Raw genomic sequence first — 15,358 nt, forward strand, 5'->3', positions numbered from 1 at the left:
AATAGTGAATGTAGTGAAATTACAATAATTTATGATTATTAAAGCCCTAAGTTGAACGACTCTTAGAGAACTGAAATATCGGTTATGATGCCGAATGTCCGGTTTATTTTGGCCCCTATCGCCTTACACTACTATACCGCCACACAAGCCTACATTAGGTAGCTGTTTACATTTTACATTGGAGGTAAAGGTGGTAGAGAGGTGCCCTAGGAGAAGCTTATATCTAACAGTGGATAGTTTAGGACTGATGATGATGATTACACTTAACAATCTAATCTTTCTTCCTTTTGTGTTATTTGATTGTTAGAAAATATAATATATATAACCTACAGAAAAGAAGCAAAACTAGGCGATGTCCATTGTCTGTTCTTGTAAGACAAAATAATGTGAGAAATATTTGAAATTTTTCTTCGTTACTTATGTGTCTAATCGCTTTACATGTGGTACAAAGAACATACAAACTTGCGTTTTTGAAACATCTCTCTAGACAATGTCTCACTTACTCAATAAAGCAAACAATCAAAAAACAATTAGACCTCTAATTTTGTTGTACTCTAAACTTCATAATTAATTTAAATACAAATAATCGCCCAATTTATCTTTCAATATTTTGAATCAGCAGGTCGTTAATTTTAAAAAAATATACTTTAAAATCAGTTTTTTTTTATTTAGATTGCAATAAGATCCTGAACTGTGTATCATTTTTATATTACCTTTTCCTTCAATAAATCCTCAATTACAAACTGGTATTTTATGCTAATAAGAATATATTATGGTGGTTGGATGGCGGACGTATTAATTAATATAGATTAAAATGAATATCCAAAACTGATGACTAATTCTCGTATCCTGTATTTTATCCACCTCGCAGGCATCAAGACAACCACTACCTACTTACCTACCTACCTATTCTTAGAAACATAATATAGATGAATAGTATGATGTTATCTGTTTTAACTAGTTATTTTTATGTTTTAAATAAAACTGTTTTATTTAAATAAATAATCACATTTTTGCCCCTTCTATAACGCTATTTTGTTAGAGTTTGAAGTTCGAACGTATTTTTTCGAATTCTATAAAGTTTTAAAAATATATGCGCTTTCTAAATATAGTATCTTCTTATTATACCTTACTATTGTTTAAATGCGTAATTTGATTATCAAGTGAATCAAGAATAACGAAGTTCTGTTTTTATTCCCAAGTTCAGAACTTTTATATCAAATCAATAACTATAAACAAACCTGAACCGCCTCCTCAACTTCCGAAACATGTCCCTTTTCCCAAAAAAAGGTATCCAAAACTTCATTTTCACCAACACTTATCATAATTCACCTTTTAACAGTTTAAAGGGACCGTTAAAAATCGATTACGCGCCATTTCTTATCTAAGTTCTCCGCTCCAATATTGATTTTAAATATTTACAAGAGCACCATATCGTGGAAACGGTCGTCAGTGACTAACCATCACACCGACCGGATGAATCATCGGGCAAGCAACAGGTTGCTTCAGTTAGACCTTTTTATTGCGGTATTTTTGCGGTGTAACTGTTTCCTTCGAGCCAGTGGGCTAATTATTTCGGCTCTTCGCCTATGTACCTACTTAATGTGTTTACTTAACTTCTTATGTGTGTACCGTAAAGTTCAAACGTGTTTTGGCAATCTATGCCTATAAGAATTAAATTGTTTATGTACACGCTTTTACCTTATTTGGCAAATAGCAAAAATATTTTTTTACGAAAAACTCTGTGATGATTCATTTATACTACAAATGCATCTATGTATTTTCACGGTATTTTATAAAGTTTGTGTTTCCTGCTTTATTTGTTAGATATATAAGACAGCTTGATTAGGTAGGAAAGGTAGGTGCGTAAGTATCGATTTTAAGAAAAAATTTAAGCTCAAAATACAAAAATATGTTTTTTGGAACTAATAATTTTTAATCATACTACAAAATATACATATTTCCTTTCGTTTGTGTGTCTAGCCTTTTCTACACGTCTAAACAATGTTTGGGACCCAGGAATGGACAAAACAAGACAGGGAAATACCCCCCGACTGTCCATATTTTCCATGGACTATGTACTCATCATACTTATATTTATATATTTTTCAATAACGTTTGAGTGGGTGAAGTTACAATTTGACAAAACGCAATTTCATCCATATACGATTAAAATGATTCGTCATTGGTAAACCACAATAAATAATGAGTTATATGAATAATGCTTTTACTTTACCTCTATACGGGGCATGAGATCAAATAATGCGTAACCTACTTTTTAACGTGCCATTAATTTTAAAACTAGGTTTTAGAGTGTCTTATTTACTTAATCTTTTTTATACTTGTGTGAATTTATTGAACACATACAATATACCTTCCTTTTTACCTATATAAATAGTATATATTGTATATAGTATTTGCTACACAAATCTAGTTTTTAACTAAGGTGCACAAAATAAAGGAAGGAAAACATTATTAGCAGTAATAACCGATTAAAGTGATTTTTGTTTAACAGGAAATTGTTGTTCTTTGGTTTCTTTGTAAAGCCTGAGATGACCTCCACTGTTTATCTGTTAGTGTACCTAGTGCATCTACCTACTTTGTAATCACATTTGGGCGCTTCATTCACAAGAATAAACAAAAATGGTAACGTGAACCAATACGCGGTATAACATAAGTCTTAACTATAAATAAAAACTATATTAATAAACAATGGGCAACAACATATCGGGCACTTTGCTAGCGTTTGTTCTGCACTAATATCATTGTTATCAGTGATATAGCACGTACTGACGGCCACATGTCGCCTCGCTGTAACAGTCGGCAGTGAACTTCCTAATGACTAATTAATTGTTGTTTATTTAATGTATATATCACGTATTTGGCTTTCGCTTATACGGGACGTAAGCAAATTATAATTAAATTATATTTATGACAAAGTTGCCATAATTCTTATTTCGTAAATTTCCTTCCTCCTCAGCTTGTTCTACGCAAAAACCAAATTAATTTTAATGTATCTTCACACTCGTAATCGATCGCTCCCATGTACAGTTAAATCTTAAAGATTTTTCAAATAGATTTATATCTATACAAATATTATAAGGGTTTATATGTACATGTGTTTTAACTTAATCTTTTTACACATATAACTAATGGACAGATTTCCAAAATTCTTTCACTATTGGAAAGATGCAAGTTCACTTAGTGACATAGGCTATAATACGTACCACAGGCGAAGGCGGGGCGAACAGCCAGTATAATATATTTTGCATACATATTTAAATTCTCAAACGATTGAATTTATACTAACTATAACCTACGATTTGAAAATCCTCCCTCCCTTTACATGAATAAAACAAACACAATATGAAAATATTTTTCTCTAGTGCAATATTTATTAAATAGATAGATCCAATACAGAGATTTTTTTTTATTTTTTATTTTTTTTTTATTTTAGTTTCACCAACAGGTATTACATTAAAGAAATAATATCAGGTAAATATAAAAAAAAATTAAGAGCTAAATGCACACCTTTAAAAGGTAAACACAACATGCATGAGATCCAGAGATATAAACGTCGATGACATCGAGTCCAATGGGCAATCAAAATCCAGTCCGTAGTTAGTTAACCTACAAAGCCTAACTGAAAACAAATGGATAGACCGTTATCTGTTTGCAAAAGTAATAATAACCGTTACGTTCATGTTTTGACTTATGACATCATAACGTTAACTACTAAATACTGTACAAGAAATTGTAATTTAATTTAATTAATTCGTATGTATTATATTGTTCGCATTCACATGACCTGTTTCCATTAATCATATAAGATTTTTGTAGCATTTAATATTTGCAAATAGTAGCAAAAATTGAAACGGAAAAAATTCGATCATGAGACGGGATTGCAATCCACGTCCTTTGCTTAACTTTAAAATTTTTATCTAATTTGCTGTAAGCACCCAGAAAAAAAAACACTTTATATGATCATTCCGTTGCCTGTCTACACGCCTGTCTGTGTCCACAGTTTTAGAGGTTACGACAAGCAAAAAGCTATACATAGCTATACAAATTTTTACATTACTTTCTACATCCGGCACACCCTTGGCCGATTCTTTTGTCTTGCCTTGTGGCAATGTAATTGTACTGGTTACATTCTGAAACACCGAAGAAAGGCGCAGGCTGGATAATTTCTTACCGTCATCAAAGCAATATATAATCAGGCAATACCCTTGCAATATGTACCTTATCGGCATAACAATAGAAATCAAAGATTGCACAACATCGAATTATAGTTACGTCTATAGGGTTTTATGACTATTACTTTCGAGACCAGATTTTGCGTTTCCTTCCTTCATTTTAACACTGTCTCCTTACCACCAACAAAATTCAAGCAAGTTTCCATCTATTATTCTGTACCTAAATATATGGAGTTTTTCCTCGGTTTTAAAACTTCTTCGTGTCTCATAAGTATTAAATATGGATATTAAAATTGAAGACAGTTCCTACCTTTTATAAGATCTTAAAACTATCATGAAAGGGCGGCAACATTAAATTGATTGCCCAAAACTTTTAATTACGTTGCCACTATCACAAAGTCTTCTTTTGCTATATATGCGGGCTCAAAAGCAAAAAAATAAAAAACATTCGAAAATCAAATCATAAATTTAGAGAGTGATAAGTACAAACGTAGATGGCGCGAAAATAATTATTTCAATAGTATAAAATAAAGACGCGCGCGCATGCATACAAACTGCACGCGATATGTGGGTGAATGGGAAGAATATTATAGATGGACAAGTTCAATGTACCTTATTTCACATGCATCGCCGTCTGGCAGAGAGCCAAACACTTAAACGATATTAGTTACTTACTTCCTTAAATAGATAACGTTAATTTACTCGGTGAATTTTATCGCTTTTGATAGAAGCAGTTAAGCGAGGAAGTACTTACCTACTCGTATATCATTCACGTGTTAAACCATGACGTTTTGGGAGGTTTACTGTGAGGTCGTCACGCAGTTTTTATTACGAAAAGAAGCAAGCAAGGTAATTGGTAAAGGCTAATTATGGCGTTGATGTGATGTGTGTCTGCGCATGCATCGGCAAACTTAACAATAGAAGACAGTACATATCGGCTTACTTAAAAATAGTACCCATATATACCTTTTAATATCCGTTGCCATAGTAAGGTTATAGCTATTCATATTTAGAAGCAAACGTAATTAATTGTTCTCATCGTTAACGAAATAACAAAATCTTATTCAACACGTAGTTTTTTATTGTGGCTGCTTAATTAAATACGAAGCTATTGTTTGATGAGAATCGACACTAATTACCCGTTGCAATAATGTGTGGAATGTCACCATTGTGCGTTGTTATCATTACTATCAATAATATTAACGAATAGGTAACGAATATCGATTCAACATCCACATACTTTATCGTAAATTTACATAAAAAAGCTGCATAATTTTATAAAACTTTAATATGGCCTTTTATGTTTGTATTTAGTTATTTTTTAAATGAAACATATACTTATCATAGTAACTCCCAATTGTTGTCGAGGAATGCACTCTGCAAGATCTAAATTGTAGCTTGCATTCGTCGACTTGTGAATATACGGTTCTTTCACAAATCAAAGATGTATGACTATAGATAGTAACTAGAAGAATGTGTGGACTGTAGCTAATTTGACAAATAGATTGATGTTTCCTCAGAAATTACTTATCCAAGGCAGAATAAATCAAGAAATGCGTAGTCTCGCCTTGTATCATATTCCTTAATTGAAAATAACCTTAATCTACGTACATTTATTACGAACATAAAACTGGGACGTGCTAACATACATATAAAACGAAATATAATGTATTTCTTGGAAGATAAGATGTTGATATGCTTAAAAACATGAAAAATGCAAAGAGAATGGTATTTCCTCTTTATCTATTTTTCTTTATCAGATATGGAATAATAGATACATTACATACATCACAAACTGCAGCAGTTTCTTTGAATCATTTATTTAACAGCGTCTCCGGGTTACTTTTGCGAAAAACATGAACTTACCTCGTAAAAGGACCACTCCTTTTAGTTATTTGTGCTAAAATTTTCTCAACACTCCGCTCATCTCCTTTACGCGCCGCATCCAACAAATCCTGGCCTCTTCCCATGGCCCATTTATTTATTAACACGCAAAATAATCACAATGTTTAATCATTTCAATTTTTTACACTAGACTTCACTACACACTACAACTTCATTGATCGAGCCGCCATATTTAGATTAGACGTGAGTACTGAGTGCGCTCTAGCGGCCAGTGAAGGAATCGATATCGAGATTGAAGGACCGACACGCAACACTCGACCTATTTTCAAAAAACAACTATTTTAAATGTCCTATGTTACAGAATTACTTAATAATTGTATTGCAAGAACTCAATTGTGCTAAAAACCAACTGTTAGCTTAAATATTTCTTTATTAAAGAATTCCACAACTGAAATCAAAACGTATATGACTATCTCATTCGCACGTTTGTTGACAGATGGAAATGATTAAACATTCACTCGTTCATTGCGTCGGTTAATCATTCGTTCCATAAGTGACATTCACACAGGTGACAGTTCATTGAATTGAGAGAATAATTATTAATTTCACGTTGCTGATTGTGTGTGCATACTGTATTGTTTATATTAAAGTTCAACCGGCTTTCAAAAATAACTGTGTGTTTTCTTATAATCAAATCTAAGTTTTTCTACTTTTATGAATTTTTTGAATAGTATGGGAATGATTAAATGTCAACATGAACAGCTGATCATAACACATCAAATTAAATTAGTCGATTTCGATACAAAGGTGCCTTGTTAATAGTTATTACTTACTATGCTTAATAAAATTTAATTATTATACCATATAAAATGTTGTTATCGGTGATTAAGTGTAAACTTGTTTGTGTTTTTATATTATTCACGGTAAAAAGCTGCAACGGTCTAAGTGAGTATGATATTAATTAAGTATTTCACCAATACTTTCACGTTACATAATTATAATAATATTAATGTGCTTGTTTCTTCTTGAAACGTATTTTCTTTCCTTATACCAATTGACACACCAATGTGTCAATGACATAAAATTGGATTTCTAAGACCACAAATCCAGGTGGTTTCGTTTTACTAACTTATTGAACTGAAAATTTAATATTATATTCAAATATTGTTTGAAGTTATCAGTCACTTTTCACCAATTACATTAAACTCAATTAACTGCATCCTTACATTAAATATAAATCACTAGTTTGGATAACAGTGTAAATAAAAATATCTGGAAAGTCCGTGATAGATACAATTATGTTCTATTTTATCATTGTCTTTGACCGCCTCTAGCATAGCTGCAAGGGGACCTGGGATCGATAAAAAAGTGTCCCAGTCTGGTAGAACACCAAATAACCACTAATCACCTAGTTCCAAAAAGAAAATCAATCAGTGAAACAGATGTATATCATCTGCCCCATACCCCACTAGGGATACAAGACTTCACTTTGTCTCAACCAATATTTTCAAAAAGTCAGTTCAGACGTTCGGGGCAGATTTATTTGGTACTTTATTTTGGTACAGTTTTCAGTTTCACATAACAATTGGCTATAGTATGAATTTTTATATATTTGTGAATGTTATAATAATAATAGTAATACCTTATTATTTAGTCACAGAAAAATGAAGACTGTTAATTGAATATAGAGTTCCTGAGCTGTCACTAGCAGCATTAGCAGCATATATAAGATCAGAAACTTAAAACCTCAATCTTTTCAGATGCCACAACAATCGTCCTGAACAAAACTCTGACATGGGAAAACAAAGAACTGTACAACAGTTTTATAATTCTCAATGCAAATTCCACACTGCAAGTGGACTGTGTGAATGAAAATTTGAATATTTCATTTATAACCTTCCAAGTTCACAGTCACTTGTATAATATAACTTTGTATAACACAACCAATGTCTATGGTTCTTATGTATATGGTACCAATGTGGGATTATACAGCAGTGTTATACCGAAAATTGATACGTTTTTTATCATGAACCAAAATGAAATCGATCTTCGAGTATACATTTCTGTGCATGGATATGATAAATATGGTATGCTATTTATTTTTCTATCTAGACATTAATTAGAATTGCAATTAATTAGAGTAATTGTTGTTGTTATATAGAGTGTGATTAATGAGATTAATATTTTTAATGAGTAGTATTATTTTCCCTTTTTTTCTGAAATAATTATAATCTACTAGAAGTATATATTAAACATTTTAATTAAATAGATATGACTAGAATTTTAACATTTTTTATACACATATCTTACATTTTATTAAATATATGTGATTATGGATGGACAAAAAACATGAATTTTTAAGAAACCTCTTTTATGTTCTACCATATTCACATAACTTATACATTATTAATTAGTATTTATAATAGTCATTCAGTTCCACTCTACATAAAATTAACACTATAAATTTTTTGAGATATTTTTGTAATACATTCTCAAAACACTAAACATGTGTTGTGCAAAGGATTTATTACCAAGTAGTTAACATTCTTAAATAAGTATATTATATTTTGACAGTTTTGTCCACAAGAATGTTACATGTTGGATCTCACTCTCTATATCAATTAATTAATTATTCATTGGCTGGCTAGCATGCCAGACAATCAGTTTGGTACATGACAGTTTTTGTGGGTATGCTACAGTTGAAAGAATTAAAAATAGACTGCTGAATTAATACTACTTCATATAATTTTTTTTACTGTATTAGTTGCTGTGATCATAAAAAATTTAGTTTTTGTCATAATAAATAAATTATTCAAAATTTATGGCTAGGTATATAGATGGGAATGTAATATAACTCATATCTAAAAATGGTGATTTTCAAAACTGGATTAATTTTTTTGAGTACATAACCATTTTTTTGTTTATAAAACCTGTTTTGAATATTCTATCTTTAGATAGGATATCTAAAACAATTTAGTGGATAAACTTGTTTGTATACTATATTAAAAAGAAACTTATTTTCATTGTTTCAAAATTAAAACTATAGTCCTTTTCAGACCCTATACCCGGTGGCTGCAACATGGAGTTCCCAGTGCCCATTTCGCCTTCCCTCCGAACGAAATATACCTCAGATTATATTCTAGTCGATGCAGCACCAGCGAAAGACCCCATAGATGACGAATGCAACACTACTGATAAATTAGTGATGCTATTTTACAAAATGTACTTGCCAGAACAAAATTTCGATACAATTGTTTACTTTGAGGGTATTCGACAAATGATGACTTTGGAATATATTCAGAGTTATGGGGAATACGTAAGGATTATGATATTTTTTTTGTTGTTTATGATGGTGATAATACTTTCATATATTAATTAGATATAGACATTAATAAACTACGTTTAACACTACATCGGGCGTGAATGAATTAGTCACGCTAACACACGGATGTAGTCTTTAAATAAACGGGCAATCGTGTTCCAATATTAAATAATCTTTCTACAATTTACAAAATTATCAGAGTTGTTCTAATGGTTGTTTCAGAACGTATTTTTCCTCTGCATCCCTATATAGATAAAATTGTAGATAATGTTACACGATTTAATTAGCTTCACCTGTATGTGTGTATGTAACCGACTCTTTTAGACTCGATTTTGACCCACTTTAAACGGAGAGATTAACGTAATTCAAGCTTTTAACACTCTTCACTTCTCACGGATCGTGGCAATACTATATTTTTACGAGACTATCTTTTCGTCCTGATAAGGATCACCAGGACTATATAATTTCCTTATATATATTCTGTATAAGAGCAAGTGAGACACCAGTTGATTCTATTATAAAATCGTATTTTATTTTTTATTATGTCTAATTACGCGTTAAGCGGTACATTTATGGTAGCACCCTTACTACCCTATCCTGAGGAAGTTATAACTACCTAGTCATATGACTATTGCATGATTGGTGTTAAGTTATATTTATAATATGAATGACAATTCCATTTCAAGTTGGCAACATTTCCACGGCAAATTGATTTGAATGTGGAGTGTTGTGTGCCAAAACTGGTTACTCTTTGGTCATTTGCCTTATCAATTTTGATATTGTTTCCGTATGTAAATCAACTAAGATGGAGATACTTTAAAATGGATTTGGACGTATTTCTATTTTATTTTTTGTTATCATTTTATACTTTACAAATACTTATAGATTTCATGGTATATTTTCTTAATAGATAACCTCAAGTAATGATAACATTTCTCCGTAAAATATTTCCACCGTGACCGCGACGAAAGCTCGCACGAATGTACTTTGTATGAAATATTATTACGCATTCTTCGCATTATTACTGATAACATTACTCTTAAAACCGATGGAACCTAGGACGGTGACCACAGTAAGATGCAATTATACCTAAACATAATTTTAATCGACATTGCCAAAAGGCAACGCTCATCAGAGGTTCTCAAAATTTTTTACGTTATAATTTCTTGTTTTTTATTAATTATTCAATTCTTTTTCATTCACTTAACTACCAACAAATTTTATAATATGTGATTGGCATTACCCTCATAGGAGGCCTGTATCCCAGCAGTGGGAACATATATGGGCTGATGATGATGATGATGATAATTGGTATTTATACAAATACTGAAGAGTTTGTTTGAACGCACTAATCTCGGGAATTACTGGTTCGATTAAAAAAAATTCTTTCAATGTCAAATTGCCTGGGGCTATAGGCTATAGATGACCACGGACGAACCGCCAGTGGGGCAGACCGCCAGTTCATAATATGAAGTTTTCTAGCATCTTAAGCCATCATTATTTCTAGGTCCCTGACAACGGTCTGCACAATAGACGAATGCTAAGCGCGTACCCAGGCGTGGGGTCTGTATACGTTGCGATAGCGTTCAGTGTTGCTAACACTAGCGCCTATTCGGTGTATGTACCCACATATAGTTATGCTTGTGATCCCTTGATTGACGGCGATTGTGAAGTTTTCGGTGAGTTTGGATAATACACCGCGGTAACAAGTAGCCCATACCACTCTCTGGTCTGATATCTCCATACACAAATATCATATCATGAAATCGTTCCAAAAAAACACACAAACTAGAAAACAAACGAAAACAGTTTCGAATTTAGAATATAGTAAAGTAATAATTTCTTAATTGTCTAAAAATCGAAACCAGTTCATTAATACTTACTGCAACAACTTTGACTTAGACCAAGAGGTGATTCAGAAGACTAAAACACCAATACATTTTCAGATGACGCTCTCTCGCAATTGCTCTGTGCATGTCTGCTTTTTGTTGGACTGTTTGTCTGCTACTTCGGGCACAGGTTCTTTAAGACGGAAATGTTTTTAATAGGCCTTGTGAGTGGCGGTATTGTGACATACGTTCTGATAGCGTTGATGGCCGATTTGACCAGACCAGGTAAGGTTTTATTAAAGTTATAATTTCATCCTAACTTAGGATGGAAATGGGATGGGCAAGATTGCTTTTTTTCAGGAGTAAAAATATCTGGGTTGTATTAAAAATTAAGCGGAATTAAGTTTTCCAATTGTAACAAATTCGAAATACTGTGTTTATTTTAGAAGAAATTAGCAGAATAATAGAATATTTTTTAAATAATTTAAATTTATTTTTGGTTTTGTCAACTTTCATGTAATTTACACATACTGACGTTCCCAACATGGCCATAAATTTTTCAAAAGTTAAACTTTAAAGTATTTAGAGCAAACATAATATTTTGCCGCTAATCTTAGTCCTTATATTAGATGCATGTAATTCACTTTTGTCGTCGCGATTTTTTAGAGAATTCCAAGTGTATAACGTTTGCAGCTCTTCTGGGAGCATCGTTACTATCGGGCCTGTGTTTTGGCGCCATATGGTTGTTGTTCTGGTGGTTCTACGGCATACCAGTGCTGGCTGTGTTCCTGGCAACCCTCAATGTTGGCTTCTTGTTCTCTGCTATCATTTACTATGGATTGCCAGGTAAGATTCACGTTTTGTGCGGGTAGGTGGAAATTTTTTAGTATTATATAAACTGTTACAATTAATTTTGAAAAATGTTTTCAATTATTAGCCTATCATTCAAAGCATAGTTAATCAATTGTTCTGTTTTTAAAATGATGTATTCTTTAAGAAAATAGATTACAGAAATTAAGTAAATTTTTATTAACCACATTATTGATAAATGACAACTCTTCCAATATCAAAATAGATGACCAAAAATAGTTGTTTATGTCAACCTTTTAGGTGGCCTCGTAGCTCTCGAATCGGATGTCAACTTCTGGACTCTCTTCATATGCATCATGCTCATAACATCCCTTCTTCTTGTGTCTATGACGTTTCTCTCGAACATTCTATGCTGCGCCATACTCGGCGCGTACGCAGTTATATACTCTATGGACTACTACTTAGGGTCCAATTTGAAGTACATAGTCATCAATACGATTCGACGCGCCGTGGTGCCGAATTTCAATAGGGCTGTGTTGTCGCCGCCTTTTGAGTGGAACGGTGAGTTTTTGAAAAAAAAAACTTTTTTTAATATATTTTTTTTCTTTTTGGTCGAAAGTGAATAGAAGGTGAATTATTGCCTAGAATAGGAGATTTTTATGTTTGTTTATTAAATATAATATAATAACATTTTTATTTCTAACTGTGTTCTTGTGTCGAGTTAATTTCACTAAAATATATTTTTTGTTATAAAATTGAATTTCGGGGGACGAACTCTGTTGGTTAAAATTTTAAATGTCATTCTGAATAATTTATTAAATAATTGATTAGATATTAAACACAAACTATTTCTATACGGCTCGGCAAAAATAAAACCCGATAATGAAAATAACATCGCCGAGTCCAATGACCATGAGTCATAATATTGTTTATCATTGTTTTAATTACTAATGTCCCGAAAACAACTCACTTTTCTTATAAATAAAATTATGAATGCAATTTTTTATGTTTTAAATTTCCTTTCAAGTAAATTGGTCCAGACAGCTCTATACAGGATTGGCATATGCTTCTCTTTATATCCCGGCCTAGTTCTTTAATCTATTACTTTACTATTATGCAGACGTAGGATCTACAAAAGCTACATTTTTTTAAACAAAAAAAAAAAATATCATTCACTCGAATAATTTGGTCAAACTATCAAAATTATAAGATTTCTAATTCAAAAATTCATTTATTCAATGTTTGATTCTTTAAACTTAAAGTGAATTTCGCATGTCCTGTTACATAAATTTGATTACCACCGGTTCGACAAGCAGTTTTTCAATAATTATTATTCGTACAAACATTATCATTCTAATGACTCTCACATACGTTCTAATAAATCTGCAATTTGATACGTAACGATATTATTTATAAATCAATGGTATATATATATTGTATGAACGTATGGATGGTTGAATTAATGAATACTTTATTACACACACAAAAAGAAAACAATTACTAAATATTCAAACAAATTGCGCAATAATCGACCTTATGGCTTTATATATGTGACTTTTACTTAAGACTTATGTTTACCGCTTTTTATGAAAATTGCGTGAACGGAGGAGTTAATAATGTTATGCAAACATAGTTTAGTATAGTTAATATATAAAAATTGAGTGACAGAATGACAATATTAAAAAAAAAAATCACAAAAAACTCATTAAAAAACGTGCCTCACGCTACCATTCCTTTGACACCTACACGCTTAAATGCTGTTTTGTTTTTGTTTATGGACGAAATGCAATGTTAAAACTACCATATCATTAACTGGCTGTGCCCCGCGGTTTCATTCACGTCTTACATGGTGTTTTGTGACTTTTCTTTATAAATGGATTATCGAACACTGTAAGATATTTCAAAATTGGAACATTAGTTCCTCATATTAGCACTTTCAGTCATACAAACTCTTATAGATAGTAAATAAAGATTATGGAATTATAGATTTTAAAATATACCACTCCAATCCATCTGTTAATAGAATTAAAACATTGCGTCCAGCACAAATAATTGAGTATTTTTAGTTTTTATGTAATTGATACATTAAGATTTTATTACCACCATATAAATATTATTGGCAAATTTATGGGTACAAAATTGAACCTTCGAGAAAAAAATGTAATATATTTATTGCATTCCAGATTCTCTCATATCACTTCTCTGGATAGCGTTGGTGATATCTGGATTCCTATTCCAACATTTCCACAACTATGGCAGACCACCGTTTCCGCCACCACCCAGGAGCGTCAGACCCAGCATGCCTAGGTCTATGTATGGCACCGCGGGTCTTAGGACTGGAAGGTATGTTGGTACCCTTTTTTTAGATTTTGTTTTGTTTTTTTTTTAATATTAATTTTTACAAAAAAATGAATTCAATTAATAAATACTAGTATACATGAATAATTATATTTTTTTAATGAAATACAAAACTACCGTCATGATAATTTAAAAAAAGGCCTACTCTTATTAACTCATCTTTTGTCTTTGTTAAACTTAATAAATGTTTTTATAAAAAAAAAAAAACATTTTATTTCCAGGAGTCCCCGCATATCTCGTCAACCCAGAAGCACAGTCATCAGTGAGCGATCTTCTTTATTGGCGTAAAGATACAATTAAAATTACCCTCAGCATTCCAGTATTGATATTTAAATTCTATGATAAAAAAAATATCCGATTTAAGAACATTGTATTTTCCCATAACAGTCTCTTTCTATCAGATGTGTTTTACTTAAGAGTGAGAGAGATGCCTATAAAGATTCTGCGCAGACGCGATTTTTTCGATACCTTAATTATTCCTTCCCTTTTTTGTATTTAAAAAAACACAGTGCATCCGATGCAATTACACTGAAAGGCGTAAATCTTAATGAAAATAGGAATTGATTTTTTTTTAATAATCTCTTTATTAAAAATATATTATATATATATATATTCAAGGGACTGAAGGAGATGATATGACATTTGCTACAACTATAGCAATTTTACGATTTTCATATATAACCTAGAAAATATAACATATCCTTAATGTTATAAGTAGATTACGGTAACGACCGAAAAAAAAGTAAGTTAAGTTATGTAAAAAAATACGATCTCCTATTAAAAGTTGGTAAACCAATAAATCCAGTCTCAAAATTAACAAGTAAACATGAAATTTGCCGCTAATACTTATAATCTTTAATATTAATTAACTTTGCTTCATAATATATATGTAATCATAAGACTGAATGTAATTGAAATGTGCTTTCTCATTCTGTCATATCGGAATTTGAAAGTGTAGGAATGAGACGAAAAGATTTTCAATAGAAGGATTTTTATGT

The 15,358-nt window shown here is 31.5% G+C and overlaps 2 protein-coding genes across 3 annotated transcripts in view; one reads left to right on the plus strand and one right to left on the minus strand.

The window, feature by feature from the left end:
- The window catches only part of LOC119837367, a 96,024-nt gene extending 89,527 nt beyond the window's left edge, over nt 1–6,497 (minus strand). For both annotated transcript variants that reach the window (XM_038362931.1, XM_038362930.1), the window contains exon 1: nt 6,063–6,497. In XM_038362931.1, coding sequence (XP_038218859.1) covers nt 6,063–6,166 — 104 coding nt within the window. In that variant the 5' untranslated portion in view covers nt 6,167–6,497. The remainder of the gene's footprint in view (nt 1–6,062) is intronic.
- Nucleotides 6,498–6,593: 96 nt separating this feature from the next.
- On the plus strand, nt 6,594–14,939 carry LOC119837368 (transmembrane 7 superfamily member 3-like). The gene is made up of 9 exons (XM_038362933.1): nt 6,594–6,986; nt 7,802–8,128; nt 9,098–9,357; nt 10,871–11,042; nt 11,310–11,477; nt 11,886–12,038; nt 12,303–12,563; nt 14,186–14,345; nt 14,582–14,939. Exons 1-9 carry the CDS (start codon nt 6,911–6,913, stop codon nt 14,646–14,648), a joined length of 1,644 nt encoding a protein of 547 aa, XP_038218861.1. The 5' UTR covers nt 6,594–6,910; the 3' UTR covers nt 14,649–14,939.
- Nucleotides 14,940–15,358: the final 419 nt, after the last annotated feature.

This window comes from Zerene cesonia, chromosome 27 (assembly GCF_012273895.1).
Source record: "Zerene cesonia ecotype Mississippi chromosome 27, Zerene_cesonia_1.1, whole genome shotgun sequence".
Taxonomy (NCBI): domain Eukaryota; kingdom Metazoa; phylum Arthropoda; class Insecta; order Lepidoptera; family Pieridae; genus Zerene; species Zerene cesonia.